The following is a 26,112-nucleotide window of genomic DNA, read 5'->3' as shown; positions in this document are numbered from 1 at the left end:
AGAGTCTAAAGCTTTTCCTTTTGTTTTCTTTACAGGATAACCACAAATGGTAAAAGTACAAACATCCACAAACCAATAAACACAGAGTTTGTCCTTTTAAATAATCAGGCTAATGAAAATCCAAATGACAGGAGCAATGTTGTATAGTCAAAATCAGCTTTTCTTACTTTAGACCAGGAAAGATCTAGAAGGTCTGCTGTGTGCCCTTTGTATTTGCAAAAGGGCCGCTGCCGGAATGGAGCATTCTTATCTTCAGTGTCCTCCTCAGCACCACTGGATACCTATTTAGGAACACAAAGCAAGAAAGGGATTTTACAACTTTTTACATTAAACAGACAGATGCCAAGCCCTCACCCATCTAACCCTAAGAGATGTCAGTCCGAATCCCAGCTGCCTGCTGTCTCTTCTCCTATATCCTTTGGCTGGGACACTGGGGGTTGGTACACCTTTGTATGAAATCTCCTTCCTGGTTACTTCCTTTTATTTTGTGGCCCTAACTGCCAGCTGACTCATTCCCCTAACAGTGCACTCCCCACCTCTGCCCTCTTATGCAAAGTATTATTTTGTATTCAGTCCTGCCTCAAAGCTTAGTCAAGGGTTGGCTTTCAGTTACTTAATGCTGGTGAAGCACATCAAATAAGAGATTTATGCAAGAAAGGTATTGGATTGTTCCGTGTAAACAGCAACTATTCTCTAAATGCATACCATATTGGTGTGTATTATGTATGTATATGTACCCTCCCCACAAACATATACTAGCCTGAATGTTCAGGATCATGAAGATATTTTCAAATTCCAAAAATATATGCACAGTACCGTTATGACAGGCATATAAGCCTTTAAGATTTCTTAGACATATTTGATCATTTATAAAATTCTATATCAAGAGTTCTGAACCTTTTGTGAGCCATGGATGCTACCACTCCCCACTTTGGCAGTCTAATGCAGCCTATGGACTCTTTCCTTCTCGGAATCACGTGGTAAAATGCATAAAATAAAATACATAGGATTCCAAAGGGCACCAATTATTATACTGAAATAGTTATCAAAAAATTCAAAAAAAGCAAGTTCATGGCCCCCATGTTAAAAAACCCCTCTTCTACATCATAACTTAGTATTCTATATATTTAAAAAAAAAAGAAAAACATTGCATTTTCATTAACTTCGTTCAAGGGATACAATTCTCTCTCTCTCCCCCTCCTTTTTCTCGTCCTCCTCCTCCTCCCCCTCCCTCCCCGAACTACCTATATAGGAAAGAGGCCCACCAGGATGGTCTGCTGGTAACTACTATCACCTGTCCAAATGGCAGCTCCTTATCTTACACCCTAAAAGGTCAATACCTTAAGACTGCTCTCTGGAGTGCTCCATCACTCTCCCTTATTAGAAACACCTTAGAGTTAGGCTGGTCTCTTTCTGCCCATCATTGTTTATCAAAGGCTGTCAATCTCCCCTCTTCTGTCAGATCCATCCCTTACTCTCTGCTCCATTTGGCCCAACCCTAATTCAGGCCCTCATCTCCCACCTAGTGGTCTAGATGAGCCTCCTAAGAAGGATCTCCCAGTACAACTCTCTCCTTCCTCCAATCTATCCATCCAAACTCAACCAAAATGACTGACTTCATATACAGAGGTTTAGCTGTGCTATGCTTCTGCTCAAAAATGTTCATGGGTTTCCTATTGCCTACCAAGGAACTCCATTGCCTAGCATGTCAGGCCCTCCACAAATTGGCCTTACTCTCCACATAGTCAGTACTCTGGCCAAAGTGGACTGTTTTCAACCCAGTCTGTACCTTTCCTGCCTGCATACCTTGGTTCCCACTACTCCCTATGCTCACAATGTCCTCCCTGCCTCTCTTTTCCCTGTTTAGTTCCCCCACAGTGTCCAAAGCATTTTCTTTTGTACCACTCGAATACATTTCTCATGAAATGTCCTGTGTTTGCATCCTAGCCCATTCCCCATCTCTAAGTTCCATAAGGGCAGGGATTGTCTCATGTAAACATGTGTTTCTTAAAAGTGCCTAGTACATAGTAAGACTTTAATAAGTTAGTTGTAATGAACTGAAATCCTTTTAGCTGTTTAGAGGAGGGAACAGCACGGATTAGTGGAACAACATTCCAGTAAAAATCAGGACACTTAAGATGTAGCTCTATCTAAATGAGTAGACTTGGGAAAGTCACTTGGCTTAAGCACCAGTATTCCCCTCTCTGATATGGGGACAGTTACAAGCTGTTCTACCTTACAGGAATTCTAAAGGGTTATATTAGATTGAAAATATAAGGTATTACTATTACGGCCAGAAAAAATCAGAACAATAAAGACCTATAATGTTTCAAATGGTGAGCTCAGCAAATTATCACATAGCATCACTGTGCTTACAGGATAAAAAACCAGTGAACTATGGAGAAAGAGGCTGTGACAATAGTCATCTGGCCATATTCAACCACGTTGTAGACCCCGGGTATATTCAACACAACAGCCAAATGCCCAAACATCTACAGCATGCCCAGTGGGGAATACAAAAGAGGTCTTAGTCATCATTGTTGCTCTTAAGGGACTTAAGAGTCTAGATAAGGAGAAAAGATGAGCACTCATGAAATGAGAAAAGAACATGAGTTACCACAGAAAACTGCTGTTTTTTGTGGCTATGTTCTTGGAGTCTATACTATAAAGTAGACTGACAAGAGGTGAATCAGTCCCCAGTACCCATGTGGGTTCATCATAGACCTAAAATGCCTCATCATCATCACTAGAAATGGCAATGTATGGAGTCAGTTGTGTGGAGAGGGTTCATATCACTCGGTTAACCAATGAACGAGAAAACAAAGGTATTTTGAAAAAGGGACAGATGGGTAGCAGTGTATTACTGTATGAGACAGCATCAAATGCAGAGATCAATCCAATGTAATAGGCCAAACCCCAGAATTGACTATATATGATTAAAGACTAGAACCAAGGGGCATAGAGAAGTTCTCAGAGAAGATTCCAAAGCAGGATGGGGCTAGAGAGCCAGGACCTCACAAATAGATACCACTCAGGTCAATGAAGAAAAAACAATGTAAGTAAGACATGCAGGCAGGAGCCAAGAGCACCAAGAGAAGACCCCAGAACAAAAACCAGCCAAGAGTGACGAGAAAGGCAACATACTCCTGCATCAGTATCAGATTTTGATGAATTCAGACTTTCTTGAGAAGGTGAAGGGGATACTCGGCCTAAAAAGAACAAAGAAAAATGGTGAAAAGAACACACAGGTGGGCACCATTGTAAATTCAGTATAGTAACACCTCATTTAACCAGTACTGTCAGGGAAGGAGATAAATTCTCTGAAAAAACAAGGGAATTTTCCTTATGACTGATTTAACCTTTTCAATATCAAGATTTCCCTTAACCACTACAAATGAAAACCTAACCCTTATTTCCTGCCATAGTAAAAGAAGCCTAGTAAATCCTCATTATTATTGTACATATAATCCTGAGGGATGAATATTGGTTTACTTAAAAAAAAACTAGACTGGGCTTTAGGAGACCAGGCTTCTAGTCCTGGATCTATCACTACTATCTAGCTGTGTGACCTTGAGCAACAAATGATGACCCCTGTTTAGGTTTCAAGTTCACTTCTCTATAAAAGGAAGGTTTTAGACCAGGCCATCTATAAAGTCCCTTCCACATATACCATTCAATGAGTCTGTGAATAACAGGGCAGGATAATCTATCCAATAAATGGAGATGTATGAATCTGGGGCTCAGGTAGGGCTTTGCTAGGGTCACTAAAGGTGAATTCTCCTTCATCAGGCAGGACCAAAAAATAGGAAGTGGCTGATAATAGCAAGGAACAACAAAGACTTATTCTCAAATCTAATTTGAGCATTCTTGATGATTCAGGTTATTATTAAAAGCATTCATTATTACATAGTATTGTGCTTGCTTTAGGGTTCAAATGTCTAGATTGTTGTATTCAAGAGAATCAATAAGTCTGCTGTTTCCTCCAGGGTGGCCTGTTCTCTTCTTCACTGTCACTGGGCTTTGCCTTCTTGCTTCCCCCTCCTGGCTCTCCCATTTTAATCCAAGAGCACAGGACTGCCAAGGGAAGCCCAATCACTTCCTACATGGTATCTGGGCAGCAAGTCCTTTTTGTTCTGTGACTGAGTACAGGGGCTATTCTGTTGAGTTCCTAGGAGAGCTTTTTCAAGCTTACATCCGAGGTGGAGGCTGCTCTGGCAAAGGGGGTGACTGCTGATGTAGCACTGGGGGAGAGGAAAGGGAGCACATTACTGCTCTGAGAAATCCAGATGAAACAAGGAGCCATTTTAAAGAAAGCACCAGCAAAAAAAGTGTAAAGATACCTTCTGTATTGTATTTCATTCGCATATTGTTGAAATAATCAAAAGCATTTTTTAAAGCCCATATCCTCACTACATTGTCTTGTCCGGCTGAAGCAAGTAATCGGCCACAGTGAGAAAATTTCATGGTCCAAACTGCTCCCTTGCAAAAGAAAGAAAAATACAAATTAAACAGGAGAAAAAGTTGACAGAGCCATTCATTTTTGGCCCAACATGAAGTTTAAAATTATGTCCTTTGGGATGTGTGATAAAATATATTATTGCTGCCATCAAAAATGGAAAGTTTGTCCACTGGTGTGGCAATAGAAGGATAGGTGGTAGGGACATAAAGATCTGGCAGAAAGGGACAACGACAGTCTAGATTATAATCAACCAGCACCTAATGTAACCGAAAACTAGAAGGCCAAAGGCCTTGCTCCCAGTGTACCATCATGTGCCCAGCCGTACTTTCTATGTGGCTGGAAATCTTATTTGGAAAACCCAGATGATTAATAATCCTATTCTCAAAGGGCGTGGGGGACTCACTAGCACTCCCAAGGTGAGCTAGAAAACTCGAATTTCCACTTCCGTAGCAGCACACCTATACTCTAAGGCTGACTACAAATAAGGGGTCAGGGTATGGATAGTTCTAGTCCTTTTTTCCAGGAGTTTAATACTATGTGTCCTACAATCCCCCAGGAACAGGAATGAGGCAAATGGGCCTACAGCCTTCAAATGGATAATGCTCAATTAGGTTTAGGATAAATAATACTCACAATAAATAATATTCATAGAAAATAGCACTACAACCAGTCTCTGACTAGTCTACATAGTCAGTTTCTTGACAAGAGTTGTCAAGCTGTAAAATAGTTCATGTTCACAACCACCAAATTCCAATATAATTAAAGGAATTTGGACAATCACTTGGAATTCACTGCAATGGGATTTGACTTGCAAAGGAAAGAACAGACATAAAAAGAAAATACAGGGCCGTTCCTCAGACTCCTGAGAGAATAGTATGTATGCTGAACTCACAGATCTAAATGTGGATTCATCTGGGCAAATTTTTACAACCTCATTTTGACTGTCACCTCCCATGTTTTCACAAAATGAAGCCTAGAGGTCCATTCCAGGAATGTGAACTATTTTGATGTTTGTAGAAAGCCAAACGTAATTAGGAAGGTAAATATATTTTTAAAAAGTCATTTAAAACTGTAAAAATAATTCTGAGACTACACACACACACACACACACACACACACACAATCCCTCTCTCTAATTAATGCAGATCATCAAGGGAACTTAAATAAATGCAAAACCATAAACGTGAATGCCAACAGATGGGACAAGATCCAAAGACTGCATTCTCTCTTCCCACCAAGTGAAGAGGGAGGGCTCCATTTCAACAATAGGCCCCTTGATGCTGCTAACCAGAGTATATCTAGTCTGCTTCCCTGATCAAGGACAATACAGAAATTTTCAATGTCCAGGACATTACTGCTGTCAGAACCAGTCATGTTCAATTGTTAAGACAGAAGTCATCTGAGAGAGACTTTTGAAAGGTAGCACCTATAACATAAGAAAAAGTATCTTGAGGCTAACACACAATAATATCTCCCTCTGTTCAATAGATGTGTTGTTTGTTTATACACACAAGGCTGGTTGGTGGTCTAAATGGGAATCTGGAGTGGGTTTTCTCTAAGTTGAAAGCTGCCCCTATAAACTTAGCAATAAATGCTCTGAACAATGTTTTCTTAAAACGAGTCAAAAGTGTAGCTTGCTTAACACTTTGTTACAGTTTATTTAGAGATTTAACTGTATAGGAAGTATGTTTCAGAAATTCGCTGTAACAACTAAAAGAAACCCTCTCTTCTTAGGCCAAGTTCAGGAAATCTACTTTTCTATGGGGAAAAGCAAGTTTTATTTAATCTACCCTTTTTCACTGAACTAAATAAATTACCTGATATCTTGATAAAGATCTTGCTGGGTAAGGGAACTAAGAGGTATCTAAAGCTTTATACCTGAGCGCCAAAGATCAAATTTATAAGTCCAGGAAGGAAAAGGCTTGGTTACAAAACAGTTTGTCAGAAAAAGAGCCAGGGTTTTCAGTGGTTAACAAAAACTCAGGAGCAGGATGGAACTGCCCACAAAAACTAAGGTAGGGAGCAATTTGGGGCTATACCATGAGGGGCAGCACTCCCAAGATTAAGGAAGTGCCAGAGAAAGAACTGTAAGAATAGAAATGCAGGTGAAAACATAATTTATCTCTTGTTTATTTGGGTATATGTTTGGAAGTTTTGGTTCTATAAGATTACACACTTACAAAAATGAATAATATGGAAATATGTTTTATGCAATAAAACACATATAACCAAGACTGAATTGCTTGTCAGCTCCAGGAGGGGGGAGAGAAGAAGGGAGGGAGACAATATGAATCATATGACTTTAGAAAACTTATATGGAAATCTGTTATTAAAATAAAGTGGTTTTTTTAAAAGGCCTCACCTCTGGTCAGACCACATTTGGAGTACTAGGTTCAGTTCTAGGGGTAGCAATTTGGACTGGAGGAGGACAACTTGGATGGGGTAGGCCTAGAGTCTGTGCTACCAGAGAATCAAGCGAAGAACTGGGCTTATTTAACCTGAAGAAGAGAAAACTCAGGAGGAACAAGATAGCTGTCTTCATGTCTTCAAGATGGGCTGTTATATGGAAGTGGAATTGGACTTGTTATCTTTGGCCCCAAGAGCAACAGGTAGAAGTTATGAAGAGGCCAAATGAAATTGGAAGTCAAGAATAGCTTCTTACCTATTAGAATTACTCCAAAGTAGACTGGGCTATCTTGGGAGGTGGGATTCACTGGAGGTCTTTAAGCAGAGGCTACATGACTGTTTGGCAGATATATTACAGCTCCGGGTTGGCCTAACTGACCTCTTGAGATTCCTTCCAAGTGTAAAATTTCGTGAGCTTACCATGTGTTCACCACTAAGATCCTGAACCACTTTAATCTGTTCAAAGTCATATGGTCCTTTGAATCCGTGGGCTGCTTTGAATTTCACTGGTCTTGTGTACGGCATTCCTTCATCATCACTTGATGACGGATCATCTTGATCAGTATGGAACACTGAAGAGGAAAGAGAAACAGAAATAACTGCTAGCCAAGACCTCAAAGTACTTATATCCCACTGTCTAAACCTACCAGTTAGAAGGAAATGTCAATAACTCTGAATTTCTTTATTATTTGTTATTAGGGCAGCTAGGTGGCTCCACAGTGCACAGGGTGCTGGGCTTGGAGTCAAGAAAGCTTGAGTTCAAATTGCACCTTACATACTTACTAGCCGTATGACCTTAAGCAAGTCACTCAACCTCTACACCTCAGTTTTCTGCCATCTGTCAAGTAGGGATAATAATTGTACCCATTTCATAGGGTTTTGTGAGGATCAAATGATAATATTTGAAAAAAGGTCTTTGCAGAGTCTGGAAGGAGAGTATTTGGAAACTTAACTGTAAGGGCACCCAAAGAATGAGGCCAACATAGGCAGGAATTAAGGGGATAAGGACAGCAAGTGGTTAATTAGGGAATTGATTGAACCATACTGGCTCCATCGCATGACTCAGTTCTGTCAGTTTCTATTCAAATATGGGCCTAGGCCAATTTCTGTCTTGTGAAAAAACTTCATTCAATTGGGAACTTGGAAGAAAACTTTATTGTATTGTTTGAACCTAGTCCTGTGTGGCTAGGAACCTAAACCACCTGTACTTGCTGTTTAGAGAATCTTAACTGAGGACCTAGGCTATGCTGACTGGAAATGCAGTCAGATCCTAAGACTGATGCAAGGAGTTTTCTCACAATTGTACATCTCAAAGCAATTCCTTTGTCTTATCTGAAAACTAGCACCATAATGATCAATCAATTAGTATTTCCCCACGCCTTTGACTGTTCACAGACATCTGGAGGTGGTGGTGAGACATTTCTTTTTCTGAATTCAGGAAACTGTACCTATTCACTCTCTTCCTCCCAACATGGAAAATCTCTGTAACCTTCTCTTCCATTAGAAATCAGGTTACCTAATGTTGTACTGTTTCTTTTTAATTAATTAGCCTTATTTGATTAATTGCTTTTAATGTATAAAAATCTGTCTCCCTCTGATTTTAAGGTCCAGTCCTAAAGTGAAGGAGGTCTGGCCTCAGTTTGTTTATAGCCAAATAAAGTGATCCGCTCAGAAGCTTGAACCTTTGTTGCCTCAGTCATTTCATCTTTCACCCACCAGTTTTTGTTGGGACAATTTTGCCATGTTGCTCAGACATAATGTGTAAAGGAGTTTCTACACAAAGGATGTAATGAAGCGAACCTTCCTCTCACCAAATATTTCGGGGACGGAATTGTATAAGGCAATTTCTTCAAGTAATGGAATTCTTATAACAGCAACAAACCAACCGCAGGATTCTTTGCATCCAACAGAAGTCACTTACCTTCATCTCTAACGCTTTTCACTTTATTTACAGCACGCTCACTATATTCTTCTGCAAGATGCTTGGCTCTTTTCACAGACTTTCCCAAGAACTTTTTGAACTGAGTCCTGGAAAGCAAAACGCTATCTTACTAATTCATGAGGTGTCCAGGGTACATTATAGAAGCTCATGCTCACTCCTATTGACATTCACACCCTCTAACCAGTTAAAATACCAAGGGAAAATTGAACAGAAACAACTAATGACCAAGTCCTGGCATCCTATACTTTAAGAGACTGGATGTATTCATCCTTGATTATGAGGTAAATCTAGAACATCTCTTTCCATTTGTGGAGAAACTATTCTCTGAAAGTCTGACAATGCTACACAGTGACATAAAAAATAGGCTATGGCTTGTCCCCCACGCAAAATGTTTCTTACTGTTACCAGAGAAAACCTCTTTCCCCATTTGGGTATCTATAGTTTGATCCCGAGCTGGGCTGAGTTGGTCCACTTTGCTTGCTGAATTTCTATTTCATTCTCCCCATCTTTTTCATATTCCTCATACCTTTTCATACAGCTGCAACTATATCCAAGTTTCTCCTTAGACTATCAAAGCTCCGTGAGGGTACGCAGTAAGTGCTTGGAAATATTGACTGAATGATTTGTTGAATTCCTCATGCTCAGTTGTCTATCAGGCTAATGAGAAGTTAAGAGGAGCAACTTTCATAAAAGTGTCGGATTTGTTGTAGAAAACCCATGAGCCTGTTATGCTTTAGCTCACACTATTATCCAAACCTAGAGAAAACCCAAATGGCTGGCCCATTTAACATGACTTGAAGGTGTCACCATTTACTCAGGTACAATTACCCAAACTAGACATGTTTTCTGAGAAATTTGCCAGACTTGATAGCGTCAGTCATAGTTAATGAAATGACTACAAACATAATTATTTAATTGCTTTCTTGTACATTTAGTAATATGCTACCGGTATCAATTTGTAAAATCACCAAGATCAACTCTTTTCAAGCCAACTCTAGATAGGATTATTTATTTAAAAAAAAACAATCTTATCTCACTTAAAAAAATCTATTTAGATGTGATAGAGGATTAGCTAATAAGCCTAGTTCTCATGATTAGGCACAGTGCTCAGTTTACATAATCCCCATGTGGTCTAAAGAGCACGTTTAGACATTTTGTATCTGATCCTCATCTGGTAACCATGTGAACAAGCAAATTGTTGGTTGGTGAGTAGCAAGAACTGGGTTGTATTCAGAAGGTACAAGTCTACCCAAATCTGCCCTTTGGGGCTCACGTTTTTCTTGCTTGGCTGAATGCATGTGAGAGAAGAGACAATGAAATGAGAGGAAACACTCTGGGCTCTCCCAAACCAAGGCAAACATGCAATTTGGGAGCATGGGCCTCTCTGCTCATTACCACTTCAAGTTTATTTTTCATGCTCCTTTCTAGGTAAAGGAAATAGGTGGTCACAACCCTGTGAACTTTTGACAGGTTAAGTAGCAAATCACTCAGAGGTCTGAGAGTGAAGGCCACACTCAGTTTTGTAGGCAGCTTGTCCAGCATTGATCCTTCTTTATCCCCATCCAGTAATATCAATATTCATCCAGCAGCAAGATTACATTTGGATGAAGGAATAAATGAATAAAACACTTAAAAAGCACTTACTATGTGCAAAACACTGAGGATACCAATAGAATAGTCATAGAGTTCCTGCTTTCAGTGTGAGTCAGATAGAAAGGTCCCATGGATCCTAAGAATACAACAACAAAGCAGATGGTAATGCCACTTCCATTGCTAACCATTTGACAGTCCCAAGGACTAAGAACTTGTCTGGATCTTCAGAAGCTGTGTCTGTCCATAATACCTGTAGGAATAGTTGCCAGGCTGCATGTCCCCAGAGTTGGCTTCTCAAGATACTGACCGAGAGCACTGGGCTGGAAGAAATGTTACTTCTGAGGCTCTTGGGTTCAGTCCTGGGATGTCCCCTTCAGAGTCTGAGTAGAAATGGTGGTCTAGGTGGTGGCGATCATGGTGATTTGATCTGTCAGGGACATGCTTCCCCCATCACTCCCTCAGGGTACTTGGCTGCTTCAGCTAGTCTGGCTTGCCTGCCTCAGGAACAGTAGGTTCTAATGGTTCTTCAGTATCACATCTCACTATACTTCCTTCTGAGAAGGATCCAGGTATTCCTACTGCTCCATGTGAAGCCCACAGCCATATCTTAGAAGATCAATGTTTCCTGACAGGAAGCATGGAACCATTTCTATGCTCAGAGCTCACTCTGCTTAGGGAAGAACAGAGAGATAGGAAGGAAGAGTCTAATACTGACCCCTCTGCACTGGATTATGAACTTGGTGAGACTAGTGCCATATAGACACTGAGTTAAATCTGACTCCAGTACCTCAAAGGATGGAGGTAGCATAGGGGACAACATACACCCTAGGTTTTAGAGGGAATACTTATACTTTTGTTCTTGCTATATCTCCTAGGTAAATATTTCTTTGTAGAAGGGAAGTGATATTAAATGGTTAAATAACACTGTGTTCTAAATCACTGGTAACTAACAGCTGAAAGAGTACATTTGAATGGGGGCTTAAGCCAATGCCATTAGAGAAGGGTACCTCTAAAACTCTTAGGAGGAGGGGAAAGCCAGAGTAATCACTATATAGGTCATTCTCCCATGAAAAATCCATGAGGATGTGAATTGGAATGACCTCCAGGAATTGATGCAAAGTGAAAGGAGCAGAACCAGGAGAACATTGTAAACAGAGACAGATACACTGTGGTACAATCAAACGTAATGGACTTCTCTACTAGCAGCAATGCAATGACCTAGGACAATTCTGAGGGAACTATGAGAAAGAACACTATCCACATCCAGAGAAATAACTGTGGCAGTAGAAACACAGAAGAAAAACAACTGCTTGACCACATGGGTTGATGGGGACATGATTGGGGATGGAGACTCTTAAGCGATCACCCTAATGCAAATATTAATACTATGGAAATAGGTCTTGATCAATGACACATGTAAAACCCAGTGGAGCTGCTCATTGGCTATGGGAGGGGATGGAAAGGAGGGAGGGAAAGAACATGAATCATGTAACCACGGAAAAGTACCCTAAATTAATCAATTAAATAAAAATTTTCAAATCTAAAAAAAATTCAATGAGGAAAGGGGCTGCAGAGGGCATCATGTCTCTGGGCCATCTCCCATCATCACCCCTTGAGAAGTAATAAGGGCTTAGAAAATAATGGTTAAAGATGTGAATAAGAAGGAAAGGATGAATACAAGAGAAATTTTAAACGAAGGACTAACGGACTTGTTGATTGATTGGTTAGAGATTTTAAATTTTAATAACTGGGAAAATCATTATACACAGAAAAGCTGAAATGATTTGGGGAAGGAACAGGATGATGACAGTTTTTTAGGGTATAATGAAGTTGTTATGCCAGGACATGCAAATGGATATATCTAGCAAGCAGTTGAAGTTTGTGTGATGGAACTTGTGGTCATGGTTAGATATACAGCTGAGGATTTCTCAGCATATAGATGATAAAGAGACATCAGATAGAATCAGTTTGCCAAAAGAAATGGTCTAGGTGTCAGTGCATATAGCACATACGTATGCCTCTCTTGACCATTAGGGTAACTCAGAATTAGGATTTAATCCTTTGTTATACATGGGAGGATTTGATGTGACTCTTGATCATTAGCTGTAGAAACTGGATCAGTGGATTCCTTTCTACTACCTATGACAGTTTTGAAACTTGTCAGTGAAAGAAACAGACCAAGACAAAAACCCAAGAGGGCAGTGGAAATTAATGTCAATGACAGTGCCAATCAAATTCTGGGCAAAATCATTTGCCAACCAATGCAGCCTAACCCTAAGGAACAAGCAAGTTTAAAGAGAACACTGTAGACTGCAGCTACAAGAGGGGCAGATGACATGGAAACCAAAGGCCTCTAGAAGGAAGGAGGTGTAAATCCTAAAATAAGAAGTGAAGATGAGCTAAGATTAAGAACTCTGGCAAAGTCTAGTGCTGTCCCAACAAGGACTCAAACATCATGTGTTAAAAAGCCTAGGATGATAGACAAAGGACTTGTTTCCCATTACTGGCGGATCAAGAGGTTGAACACCAAAATGGCCAGGGTAACAAATGTGAGGCTTGTCATGAGTCAAGCTAATGTGCCCTGTGAGACACATCTTCTGAGAACATATCATATCCCCTACCACCATGGGACACAATTACTGAGCTGATAGCATGGGTAGCTCATTCTCATCTCTGGGACCCCAGATTTCTGAGTTTGAGTTCTCTGCTACTACATCTCCTCCCTATCCCACCTCCCTGCCAAGTGTTTAGAGAGGGAACACTGCACTAACATCACCCCCATTTCTAAAGGCTAACAATTATTTATTAAATACCTACTATGTGCAAGGCGCCAGGCTGAATATGAGGAATACAAGGATAATTCTAACATGGGGGAAGAACGGCACTGACAGTATGACATTCAAACAGAAAAGAACATACATGATCATGTGAGAGTCCTGTGTGTGTGGCGGGGTAATAAGGGAAGGCTCTCTATAGGAAGTGGCACAGGAACAGAGCTTTGCAGAAAGCCAGTTGGTAACTATCACTATCAAACTTATACCATCTGTTCCCCTAATCCAAGTGACTCAAAAGTCATCACCTTAAGAAGCCAAAGATCCCTTCCCATTACCTTTCCTCACCCTCTCTTCCTCACTCAATTAAATCATACCATAATGTACTACCTTTCCCACTCTGCCCTTTCTTTCTACCCTTGCCCTTTTGAACAATGGCTCAATCATTAACAATTTTTGTCTCTTGCCTCTTCTTTTCGCACTCTTCTTATTCTCTTGCAGTTAAGGAAATCTGTATTTCTCAGAGACTTCCACTTGCAAGTGCCCCTATACTTGCCAGTAAGCAGGCTCAGAGTCTCTCCCTTCAACCTGACCCTGGTCTTTTTACTTAACAAGTCAAATACATTTACCTTTCTGATCTCTGCTTCTCAGATTTCATCTTCCCACAAGGCTTGGGGCAGATGCCTTCTTTCATCAAGTCTCCTCAATCACACCCTTTACTTGTTAACACTGACCCCTTCTTCCCCATTTTCTTGTATTAGGCTGACTGGTATAAATATTGCCCCCCCACCTATACACATATACCCATACAATCTAAAGCTACTTTGATGGCAAGAGCTTTTCTATAGGCCCAGAACCTTGAAGACTACAGGCATTTAATAAAGGGTGGACGAATTGAATGAACAGGCTTTTATATCTCTGAAATCATTTTACCTCTAGGTTCTGCTAAGATGGAAGATGGCTTCTAGCAGGAACATTCCTTGCCTTCCCAACAATAAGTTTTATAATGGAATAGATGGGCTCAGCACATGCTCTCTCCTGGTTACAAACCAGGCATTCTTTTGAAGCTGCTAAGGAACCTTCCAGCATCCTGAAAGCTGAATGAGTAAAGTACAGTAGCTCTTTCATGTTCTGAAAAAGCTCCAGAATATTCTACACACAAAGGGAATCTGGCTTCCACACAGACCAAAGGAAAACTGCTTAATTTCTGCCTCTATCTCCCCAGGACTTGAGTCAGAAGAGAGAAGGAATATACTACCACAGGGAGTACCCACAGTAAGATCACAGACCTACTCAAGTACACTACTCCATACAGTCAGGAATAAGCTTTTGGCACTCTTCATCCCCCAAAGTAAGCCAAAATTATAGGCTTCAAAGGGGGCGTTCAGAAGCCCTTCTCCCATAGCAATATTCTTAAGCATTACAAAGGCCAAAATTCCTAAATGTGAAGAAAACTATTCAGTGCCAGACCATCAATAATTTCTATCATCTCTGCTTAAACTTTTAAGTAATATTCTTTTAAAAGGGACTGCCAGACAACTTGCAATACTGTGTACTTGTAAGAAAAAGAGTTAGTCCTTGATGAACTATTCAAAGACAATTTTAGCAGACCTCTACAGATAGTGATTTTTACATAAGTTGGCTTTGCCCCACCTACCCACCCACTTCACTTACACAAAGCAATACCTTTACCCAAGTCGTAAAATGTACTAAAATACACACATTAAATATTGTACCATGTACAATCGAAGGTGATGGACTTCTCCATTAGTGTCAATGCAATATCCCTGAACAATCTGCAGGGATCTAAAAAACACTATCCACAAGCAGAGGATAAACTGTGGGAGTAAAAATACTGATGAAAAGCAACTGCCTGACTACAAGGGTGGAGGTGATAGGACTGAGGAGAGACTCTAAATGAACACTATAATGCTGATACCAACAACATGGAAATGGGTTAGAAACAGGAACACATGTGATAACCAGTGGAATCATGCGTCGGCTATGGGAGAGGGAAAGGTGGTGGGAGGGGAGGGGAAGGAAAAGAAAATGATCTTTGTTTCCAGTGAATAATGTTTGGAAATGACCAAATAAAATAATGTTAAAAAATAAAAAAAATATTGTACCATGATAATAAACAAAATTATAAGATGAAAGATAAAGTTAATGATAAAGTCTGCATAGTACTGTTCAGTAAAGTTAACATAGGTGAGCAGTATGTTCTTCTCCACTCACTGCATCTAGCCTTAATCACTAGTGGTTGGCCACACAGCTTTTTTTCTGAAGTTATCGAGAGACATTTGGAGAGTGGCTCTCTTTTCTTCTTTATGTATCTGATGATAGCAAGCAATAATATCCTTAACAAGTCTTTGAACTTGAAAAACTCTTGAAGTGTTTGGATCCATCTTTTCAATGCCAGAAAACATTCACTCAGATGATGAAATGCCTCTGCCAGCCCTTTTGTTGCAAACTGTTTTGGTTTGACTTCAGATTCCCAAGCTTCCCTTTCTTCTGCAATCTTTGCAACCAGCAGCTCAATCAGATCCTCATTTGACAGTTCTTCTCCAGGAGATTCAATGAAATCCCCTACCTCAACCTCATCCATTTCTAGGTCCAATTCTTGTGCTAATTTTACAAATCTTGTTTCTCACTTCTTGGAACCTTTCATCTTTGTCAAATCCACGAAAATCAGAACAAACTGGGAGCATGATTTTTTCCCCAAACTCTTCACACAAGTTTCTATTACATCCTCCCATGCCTTAGCAATATTCTGGATTGCATGGTAAATATTATAGGACTTCCCAAAATCTCTCTTGAAATTCATAAATAATATTGAAATTAGTGATCACTCCCTGATGCATGCCTTGTAATAATGCGGTAGAGTTAGGGGGAAGCTAGACCACCATTATATTTCTATTAAAATCATCCAGATTGAGGTTGAAGGGAAGTGACCTAGGGCTTTATTCAAAAGAAGTCGAATTTTTAAAAGAATGACATTATCATTTCAAAACCTTGCTCTGGGGTTCTCAGATGCATTCTCTTCAAGCAGAAGTGTAACTATTTTCGAAGCTTTATGCCCCAGCATTGCCCACTGCACCCCAACCCCCATGAGATGTCAGTTTGAGATGACATTCTTTGGTAGAATAGGCCAGTTTAGTCTAGATTAAGGATCTGCTCTGGTAAGTAGGGACCACTTTCATCTATTATTTTTAGCAAGAACTCTGAGAACTTCTTGGCTGCTTCAATGACTGCATTAGTAGCCTCTCCTGACACCTGTACATTATGAAATCCTGCACGATTTTTATATCATGCAACCCAATCACTACTTACTATAAATACTTGTGTTCCTTTAGGGTACTATACCTTTAAATCTTCAAAGAGACTTCAAGCCTTGCTTAGATTGTCATCAAGCTCAAAGGAATATTCTCCTGAGTCTTGGCTTCTATCCACATAGATAAATTATTTCTCCCTCTCTAGAAAAGCACCTGCTCTTTGTTTCAACAGATAAATCAACTTCACAGAAGTACTGCCTTTTGCGTGCTCTTTTATCCAGGCAGTATTCTTCATGTGGTGTTCATAGTTGATACTACAAGACTAAGTTCACATGCTATCAGTGGCGATTATTATCATTCTTTATAATTTCTAATTATTTTAATTTCCAAGTCTATTGGCTTAAGCTTATGAGATTGTTCACATTTCCCCTCGAGCGCAAAATTTGCCACCAGCCATGGTGTAAATATAAGAATCGCTACTGAATACAGGGAGATACAGTATCACTCAGTTTCCCACCACCTTCCTATGCTGCTTGAGCTTTATCTAAGGAATTGTCATCATTTATTTGTAGGATGTGGTTTTCTTTCTGATTTTTTTACATAAAATCAAATTTATATAAAACAAATTTACCTAAAATGAGAACTGTCTATAATAAGGGATGACAGAAATACATGATTAACTTTTAAGGCTGATGGTCTGTATACCTATCTAGTCATGCTGTTTTACAACACATTCTTGGTGCTACTGGCAGGTAGGTAGTGCAGCAGACAGAACATAGGACCTGGACTCAGGAAGAATCGAGTTCAAATATGACTTCAGACACTTACAACAGTTGTATGACCCAGGGACAATCATGTAGCCTCTGTCTACCTCGATTTCCTCATCTGTAAATCGAGAATAAAAATAGTACCTACCTCCCAAGATTATCATAAGAACCAAATGAGATAATATCTGTAAAGTAATTAGTGCAGTGCCTAGTACATAGTGTTACGTAAATGTTGTTATTAATATGTTATTATTATACCACTATTATTAGTATTACTGTCAAGGAAAAAAACCTGGGTAAACCACAGATGTTGCAGAGTAAAACAATTCTTATCTTTTCATCACTTCCTAAACAGGAAGCTAACCAAACTTACGTCTTCTGTTTTAGCCTTCCACCATCAGTATCTGTTTGCTGAGAATGGATCTTCTCTTCATCATCTGATTGTGCTGCATCATTACTGTAGAAAAAGCCAGAAAAAAGCAGAACCATTTGGAAAAGAATACATCACCACCATCTTTACCCTCTTAGAGGAATCCACAGCAGTCACCTTTCTTTACATGCACTTTCCTGTTACTGACGACCAGGAGGTTAAAAAGGTTTGGAGAATTTGGAGGTCAGGTCTCCAATTCATTTTTATGTCCATAATAATAATTAAAATTAACATTCCTGTAGCACTTTAAGCTTTGCAAATTGCTTCTCCTACATGATCTCATCTGAGCTTTATAACAACACTCTCGGATGGGAGCTATCATCATTCTCATTATTGATTGAATTAAGTTGGGACTTGCCCAGAGCCCCAGAGCTAATGAGTGGCAGAGGAGAGCTACATTCCTCCTAGTCCATGTGCTGACTAGTGGAAACTCCTTCTCACCACTTGACCAGCCCAACTTTTTTAAGCATACATTTCCCGGATGAATTTCCTCCTATCCTTGTGATCATGTATTCCTAAAGGTTAATGCATTTATGTAAATTGTTCCTTAGATAGCCATATTTTTCTCTAAGTCAATTAGTTACATTTAGTCTCCTAAAGAGACAACAAATTAACAAAGATCAATGGATCTTCAAGTAAAATTTCCAAGAGGAATGAACTGTGACTCCACTAGATCTGGGATCCTCAGTATCTCAATGACCTTTGAGTAGGTATCTTAGTAGTTCTTTCTCAATTCTTTTCCAGTTTTAGAAATTTTGAAACCAAAGATAACTCTTTAGTCTCTTTCCATTTGAAATCCTGAGAACTGTGAACTTCATGCACTGATTCAAGTACAGGGTGCCCTACTAAAAAAAAGGTCATCTCTTCACAAGGAAATACATACACACATCTATATTTTTAAATAATCATAGTTCTATTAATATTAATGTTTGCTATAAATTTCTTCCTATTCAAATAAAAATATACATTGATAAAAATTCTTGATCAATTTTAATACATTTAATTTAATATATTGTAATAATGCCATATAAACTATTCAGAACAAAATAAAAGCTAAGGAGATTGAAAGTATATGAAAATATGCTGTCAAAAAATTTTTGTGTGTATTGTTTGGTTTCGCTAAAACTTTTTACTTTTTTCTTATTAAAAAATTCTTTATTGTAAGGGACAGTTCAATGGATTCCCATCAATTGGGTAATGGCTAAGTAAGTTGTGGCATATGATTGTGATGTAATATCGTAAGAAAGGATGAGTAGGATTGTTTTCCAGAAAAACCTAGGCAGAATTATATGAACTGATACAAAATGAAGTGAATTGAACCAGGTGAACAATATTGTAAAGATGACAAACTGAAAGACTGAGCTACTCTGATCATAACAATGATCAAAGACAATTTCAAAGGGCCCGTGAGAAAAAATGCTATTTACCTCCAGAGAAAGAGAGAACTATTGAATTTGGAGGGCAGATTGAAACATACCTTTTTTACTTTCTTTATTATTCTTGACTGTGTATGTGTGTTTTCTTTTGTAACATGTCTAATATAAACATATGTTTTGCATGACTTCACATTTTTATTCAATATCATGGGTGGAGGAAGGGTGGAAAGGAGAGAATTTGGAACTCAAATTTTATAATGAATGTAAAATTGTTTTACATGGGGAGCAGCTGGATTGCTCAGTGGATTGAGAGCCAGGCCTAGAGACGGGAGTTCCTAGGTTCAAATTTGACCTCAGACACTTCCTAGCTTTGTGACCTTAGACAAGTCACTTGAACTCCATTACCTAGCCAATCCACACTATTGATTCTAAGACAGAAGGTAAGGGTTATAAAGAAAAAAATATTTTTACACTTTTTTTACACTTTAATTGAGAACTATTTAATGAAATAAACACATCATATATTTTAAAATAAGAAATGGGTCATTGGGGTAGAGCCAGAAGAAATTTTAGGTGGTATAAAAACAAGAAATAACAATTAAAATTTATTATTAAAAATTAACAAACAAAAACATGTGAAAATGCAGCAGTAAACCCTAACCACCCATGCACAGGTGTCCATCTCCTATCTTGAGTGGCACTTTGCCTTGCTTAACGCTGAATAAAATTATGTGGGATCGATTGGATTGTCCTGAATTTCTCTAGTTTAAATGAATTCTTCAGGCTGTATCTGACTTTGTAGACAGCTTCCCACTTGATAATACACATTTAAAAAAATATTCTTTTAGGAAACTGTAGGTGGTGTTCTCAAGAATTTCTCTGAGAATGAACAGGGCCATTTTGTTACTACTTTAAGTTTAATAAACACTTTCTAAAAATAAATTACCAAATGGAAAGTCACAGTTTCATATATTAGATCCTTTTTTACAAACTGAAATGTTTGTGTTTGTTAGTTCAGTTCAGAAAGAAAAAGAAAATAATTTATAGTATTAAAAAAGGGAAATCTTTCTCATAATATAAATGATAAAGAATAGCTATAAGCCATACCTTACATATTCCTTAGTCCTTCTCATAATGTGCAGAGTGAGCGGATTAATACCTGTAGGCAGTTTTTCTTCTGCAAGGCTCAAAGGTATTTCTTCTCCCGTATCAAGGTTCTTAATCATAACACTGGCTAAAATTTCCTAAAGTCAAGAATAACACTCAGTACCAGACCACCAATAATTTCCATATTTCTGGTTGAATCTTTCAAGAGAATTATTTTATAAAGGACATCAATGAAATGTTGTGTAGTTAAAGTAGAAGACCCACTGAACATATTGCTTGAAAAATACTCAGGAGGTAGGGAGGAGAAGCAATGAACACTGACCACTTTTCATAGTATATTAACTAGCTAGCATGGAACCAATCACAGAATATCCTCTTAATACACAGTGTTATAAAAATGTCGACTAAAATGACAGTACTGAAAAGAACAAGCCAACCATGTTGGAGAATACCGGAGATGAATATCCTTTTTACCTATATCCCATGTATAGCAAAAATCCTGATACTGCCTTTCTTTTTGCAGTTATATAGCTTCTAGATTACAACTCCTATACTCTTGTCCTGTCAACCTGTCCTCTCTTAACAGATCTTCTCCTCTTCTATATTCCCTGACTGTCTGTTCTAGACTGTTTGGATAATGGCTCCACTCCAACCCCAGGATCCCTATTCTGGTCCTAATTACTCTTCTCCAATTTCCCACATCAGTTAATTCCTTTCTATTTTGGATGAGAGCACTCAAAAACAAAGTGAGTACATGCTGCATGTTGTCTGGTATGGACAAAAATATGTGCCTGTAATATTGGGTACTTAACTTTAGAACTAAACTGGCTTTCCTATAAAAGACGGTTCTTGCTTTTTACTACATTATCGACATCATCATATGATACTTTTAAAAAAGAATATATCATCACTATCTTTTTTCTTTATGTTACTACAGCCTAAACACTGTGCTAAGAGCTTTAGAAATATTATCTCACTTGATTCTCATAGACACTCTGGGAGGTAAGTTCTATTATTATCCCAGATTTACAGATGAGGAAACTGAGCCAAATAGAAATTAAGTGACTTGCCTAGAATCACACAGCTGTTATGTCAAGGTCACATTTTCCCCTTATGTTAAATAATCAAAGAAAAGTTACAAGAGATGCTCCTTTAAAATAATCTTTAAAATGAGCTCCAATCATTTATTTTGCATTATGATGCTTTTAACCATTAAAAAAAAAGAAAAAGCTATTTTGATTGTTACCTCATCAGTGAGTTCTCTTCCAGAGTTGGACCTTGGTCTTTGTGGACCCATCATCTCCCCCGTTACTGTCTGCCCATCAGGTCCTTTTCCATTTTCCTGAAATTATAAGTTTATAAAAAGCAAAACCAACAGACAATTACAGAGGACTTTCAATTAGCCATTACCATATATGGCTGTGAAGAGCTTCAATATTTCTGATAATGGAGTCTATTAAAATGGAAAATGGAAAACATCCATTTTAGTGACTTAATATTCCTAGCAAGCTGAAGACTGTCCTTACTGATCCCTCCATTACCCAAAATAGCTGTTTCTCGAACCTTGGCGAAAAAGAAATCTGCTCTATTTGGACCCGCCTAAATAGAGCTTTAACACTCAACATGGAGTAGGGGGAAAGAAAAGAGGGCGATTGCTGCGAAGGACTAAAAAAAACCGACAGCTCCAGGGGAGCTGGACCAGGCAGGCATTCCTATATTCTGCCACCCCTTAAGCTCGGGCACCTGTTGTGTTTCATCCCTGCTCACATTTGGCACACCCTGAGCAAGTCCCCACTAGCTAATAATGGGCTTTCCATGTTTAAAATATATTGGAAACGTGCCCTCCCCCCATTTGGGGACAACTAGATTAAGAAGAATTATTTTCAGTGTTCTTTTCATCACCCCTACAGTGACATTAAGGCAGCCAGCTGGGTGGGGGGTGGTATGAAGAAAGCACAAGGTGAAATATAAGAAGAAGAACCATTGTCCAACAGATGAAGGGTCTAAGGATGTCAAGAGACAATTCTCAAGAAAAGAGAAAGCCATACTACCAACAAATATAAGGGGGGAAATTCCCCCAATCGTTAATAATTAGGAAAATGCTAATTAAAACAAATCTTGGCTTTCATCTCGCATCTATAAGATTGGCAAATATGATATCATATGAAAATGGTAAATGTTGGCTGTGGGAAGACAGATGCATACATATACCACTGATGGAATTATAAATTAATTAGCTCAACCATTCTGGAAAATAATTTGGAATTATGTAAAGAAGTGGTTAAACCATATTCAAGCAATTCTAGTGTTAGGAATATACCTGAAGCAGATCAAAGACAGGAGGAAAAGCCTTATCTACACAAAAATCTTTGTGGCAGCATATACAAGGTGGCAAAGTGGGCATATGCTGATCAGGTAAGGGCCACACAAAATCTGGTGTGGGGTTGGAAGATTAATATACCATAAGAAAAAATGAGAGGCAGTATGGTATATCAAATCTCTATTTGATGATCAGCCACAGAGTCAGGAAGACCTGGATTCGAGTTTTGCCCCCACCTCCCACATCTCTGAGAAACCACATACCAGTCATCGTACAGACAACTTCCTTCCTTCCTAGTTCACCACATTCATGGGTTGAGACAAAACCCAACAAGTACAACAGGTTTAGGGAAACTTGTAAAGACTTATCAATAGGTGAGGCACTAAATGACCACAATAATAAAGAAAAACAGCATCAACAGAAATATATCAGAACTCTGGTCAATTATGACCTCAAAGGAATGGCAAAATAAAAATACAGAATGAGACCTGTACAGCCAGAAATGACCAGCATAGACTTAGTTTTTCTGAACTATAATTCTTTGTTACCATATATACTTAGGGGAGTCAATGGGAAGCACAATTTTTTAGTAGCTGCATTAAAAAACCCCTCAACATATACAGACAAGGATCTTGATGAGGCCATCAGCCAAAGGAACTCCTACCATCACTGCATCTCATTCTAAAGAATTAATCAAGTCCTAGGGAGTTGCCTAGGACATTCAGAAGGGTTAACCATATTTTCCAGGATCGAGCAGTTACTGAATTTCTAAGGTAGGATTTGGTGTGAAGCATTCTTGGTGGTGATACATGCTACATATGGTTCAAGGTAACTCTTAAATATACATGAGTTGTGACAGCAGTGACCACTCACATTTTCACAGCACTGCATAATTTATTAAAGGTCAATTTGTTTTGAAAAAAAAAAAAAAAACAACAACACAACAGTAACCTAAATTTCAACTGTTTTCATAGCTTCCTTTCTTTTTTGGTAACCTATAACTTCCTCTTTAACATAAGATGTGAATTCTGCATGTGAGGTCAACATAGCAAGTAGTAAGTCAAGATCTTCTGTCTCTGGCCTAGTTTCTAAGAACTGATTGATCCTTCTTGCCTTAGTAGAATCTGACTGCACTCACCTGGTCAGTGACAATTTTCTCTCCACTGGTCGCACTTGCCAAATCTAGGGAAGGCTGTGTATCCTTGGACTGGCATTCAGAAGTTGTATTGGGAGACAAGGCACTTCCAGATGCAAAATTCTCTCTAGATGCTACAAGAGACAGCATTAGGGAGAAAATGCTCATATTATTACCATTAACCATCCCAGCAGCAGCATTAAAACTGCTGGTTTCCTCAACTCAATATGACATGGCCTTCAATATTTATGCCAACTTAACAGTTGGCATCAGTCTATATATCTTGCTAGACGCTTCACAGATCTTAAAAGTATACTTGCCTTCTAGCTCTGACGGCTTCAGGGCCTCCAACTCTGTTTCATTTTTCTTTTTCCGGGGCGGAGGAGCAGGCCGGGCAGGAGGAGGTGGTCTAGGTGGAGGGAGATGGGCTGGTGGAGGAGGCCGAGCTGGGACAGGTTTCTTGGTGCTTGCCACGATATCAGGCTCAACAGGAATATGCCTTGGGGGTTTTACAGGAGCCATTTCTTCTGCGGCAGCTACATCTTTGGGAGGGAAGAAGTCCGTTGATACCTGTTCTAAAACATTGGTCTGTTTTACTTCTTCAGTTCTGGTTGCTGCTTCTTTTGTTTCCATTACACTTTGCTCATCGGTTGAACTGACTTCTGTTACCTGAGTGATTTCACTCACTTGCTTTTCAGCAGGACCTTCATAAGGGCAAGAACATTTGCTAAACTCAGGTTTAGTTTCCTTAAACCCCTTCTGCTTTTCTCTTTTTTTAACATCTTGTGACACCTGATCTGTGGCTAAGAGTCCAGGAATATTGCTCAGAAGATCTGTATTTGTGGTTGGTTCTGAATCAGAATGTTTTTTTCCTTTAGAATCCAAAGGTTCATCTTCAAGCTGCTGGACCTTCTGGCTCTCCTCAATAATACTGTCAATAATCTAAAGAAAGAGAAAAGTTGAGATTTTGATGAAGGCACTTGTTGAACTTCGAAGCCATATCAGATTGTCCCTGTGGTAATAAAAGAGTCTAATAAACCCTAGAAATTAATATTCAGGTAAGAATTTGAGCTAAACCTGACCTTTCAGTTCATGTGCATATTCATGCCATATTAGTTGAAATATGCTCTGCTCACAACCACCCTCACAACAGTATAGAATATAGTATAAGCACTATCTCCACTTTATGGATGAGTAAACTGAGGCCCAGACAGGTACAGGATTAGCACTGAGATGGCACAGTGGAAAGAGAGATGGACCTATCATCAAGGAAGTTGAAGTTCATACCCTGGCTCTGTCATTTACTACCTGTGTGACCTTGACTTAGTGAATCTCTGGCCTTCAGTTGCTTTATGTATAAATGAGGGAGCTGAGCTGCATACCTTCTAAGGTCCCATACAGTTCTGGAATCTATTGTCCTAAGATTTTATCCAGTATTAATAATATTAGCAAGCAATGATTATGGCACTTTAAGGTTTGCAAAGTTTGAGAGGATCATTTGATCCTCACTACAACCCTGGGAGGTAAGTACTATTATTACCCCCAATTTACAGATGAGGAAACTGAGGCAAACAGCGGCCATTCAGTGACTTGCCCAAGGTCACACAGCTAATAAGTGTCTGAGGCTGGATTTGAACTGAGGTCTCTCTGACTCCAGGCCCAGTTCTCTAGCTATTGCTATGCCACCTAGTTGCCAGTATAAAAGAATTTGAGGTTTCTGGCTCTGTACACCTGCTCATGTCCCTAAGGAGAAGGTAGGAAACGCGGGAAGGTACCAGAACAGAAATGAGGCCGAAAGATGCCAAGCTCCAAGTAGCTCTCTTCTTCTGTAGGGAGGCCAAAGCCAGATGTGGTCAGCAATGCTTCTCAGACAACAGTAAAAGCTAAGAGCCAAGGGAGCCTGGAGCCTATGCCAAGACTGGAAGAATAGAAGCAGTAGATCACAAGTGAGATAAGATTTATGGTAATCCAAGTCCAGCTGGGATCTTGTCCACTCAACTTTCTACTATTCCATGGACAAGGGCACAGAATCCAAGGCTCCATATATACTCCAACCATGATGAAGATGTGCCCCTGGAACATGAATGAACAGCCAAATCAACAATTCCCTCATTATGACATTTCCCCTTCCTCAACCACTTACCCCTGCCAAACAACAATCCCTACCATCTGTCCCTCACCCTACTCCTGGCCCATAGAGATTTGCTGGAACAAATCACTGAACCCAAGACAAATTCCTAATAATTTCCACAAGGGATGCTGGGTACTCTCAGTGCTGTTCTTCAATTCCATTAGTCCTCCCTTGGGAAGAGGCTTCTAGCAAATGAACAACTATATTTCCAAGTCTTCTCCACTTTCTTCATCTTCCTCAAGGTCTGAAGCTTACTCCAATATCCCTCTAAGCAAATAATCTTGCCTGCTACTTTACTGACAAAAGTCAGAGAATCCTACATGTAGAACTGGAAGGGATCTCAGAGGCCATCATTTTACTGATGAGGAAACTAAGGTCTAGGGAGGTGATGTGATGACATTAA

At 39.3% G+C, this 26,112-nt stretch overlaps 1 protein-coding gene across 1 annotated transcript in view; it reads right to left on the bottom strand.

Annotated features, from left to right (window-relative positions):
* The window catches only part of WDR44 (WD repeat domain 44), an 84,365-nt gene that overhangs the window by 14,622 nt on the left and 43,631 nt on the right, over positions 1-26,112 (bottom strand). Inside the window, exons 4-13 of the mRNA XM_001374332.4 lie at positions 23,899-24,520; positions 23,582-23,712; positions 21,370-21,465; positions 20,124-20,260; positions 17,584-17,667; positions 8,787-8,893; positions 7,286-7,437; positions 4,341-4,479; positions 3,145-3,209; positions 168-281 (exon numbers count right to left, since the gene is read on the bottom strand). Of these exons, the coding sequence (XP_001374369.1) occupies positions 168-281; positions 3,145-3,209; positions 4,341-4,479; positions 7,286-7,437; positions 8,787-8,893; positions 17,584-17,667; positions 20,124-20,260; positions 21,370-21,465; positions 23,582-23,712; positions 23,899-24,520 (1,647 nt within the window). The remainder of the gene's footprint in view (positions 1-167; positions 282-3,144; positions 3,210-4,340; positions 4,480-7,285; positions 7,438-8,786; positions 8,894-17,583; positions 17,668-20,123; positions 20,261-21,369; positions 21,466-23,581; positions 23,713-23,898; positions 24,521-26,112) is intronic.

The sequence above is a fragment of the Monodelphis domestica genome, chromosome X (assembly GCF_027887165.1).
Source record: "Monodelphis domestica isolate mMonDom1 chromosome X, mMonDom1.pri, whole genome shotgun sequence".
NCBI classification, from domain to species: Eukaryota; Metazoa; Chordata; class Mammalia; order Didelphimorphia; family Didelphidae; genus Monodelphis; species Monodelphis domestica.
The sequence above is the reverse complement of the archived record's forward strand: the minus strand, read 5'-3'. Positions and strand labels throughout refer to the sequence as shown.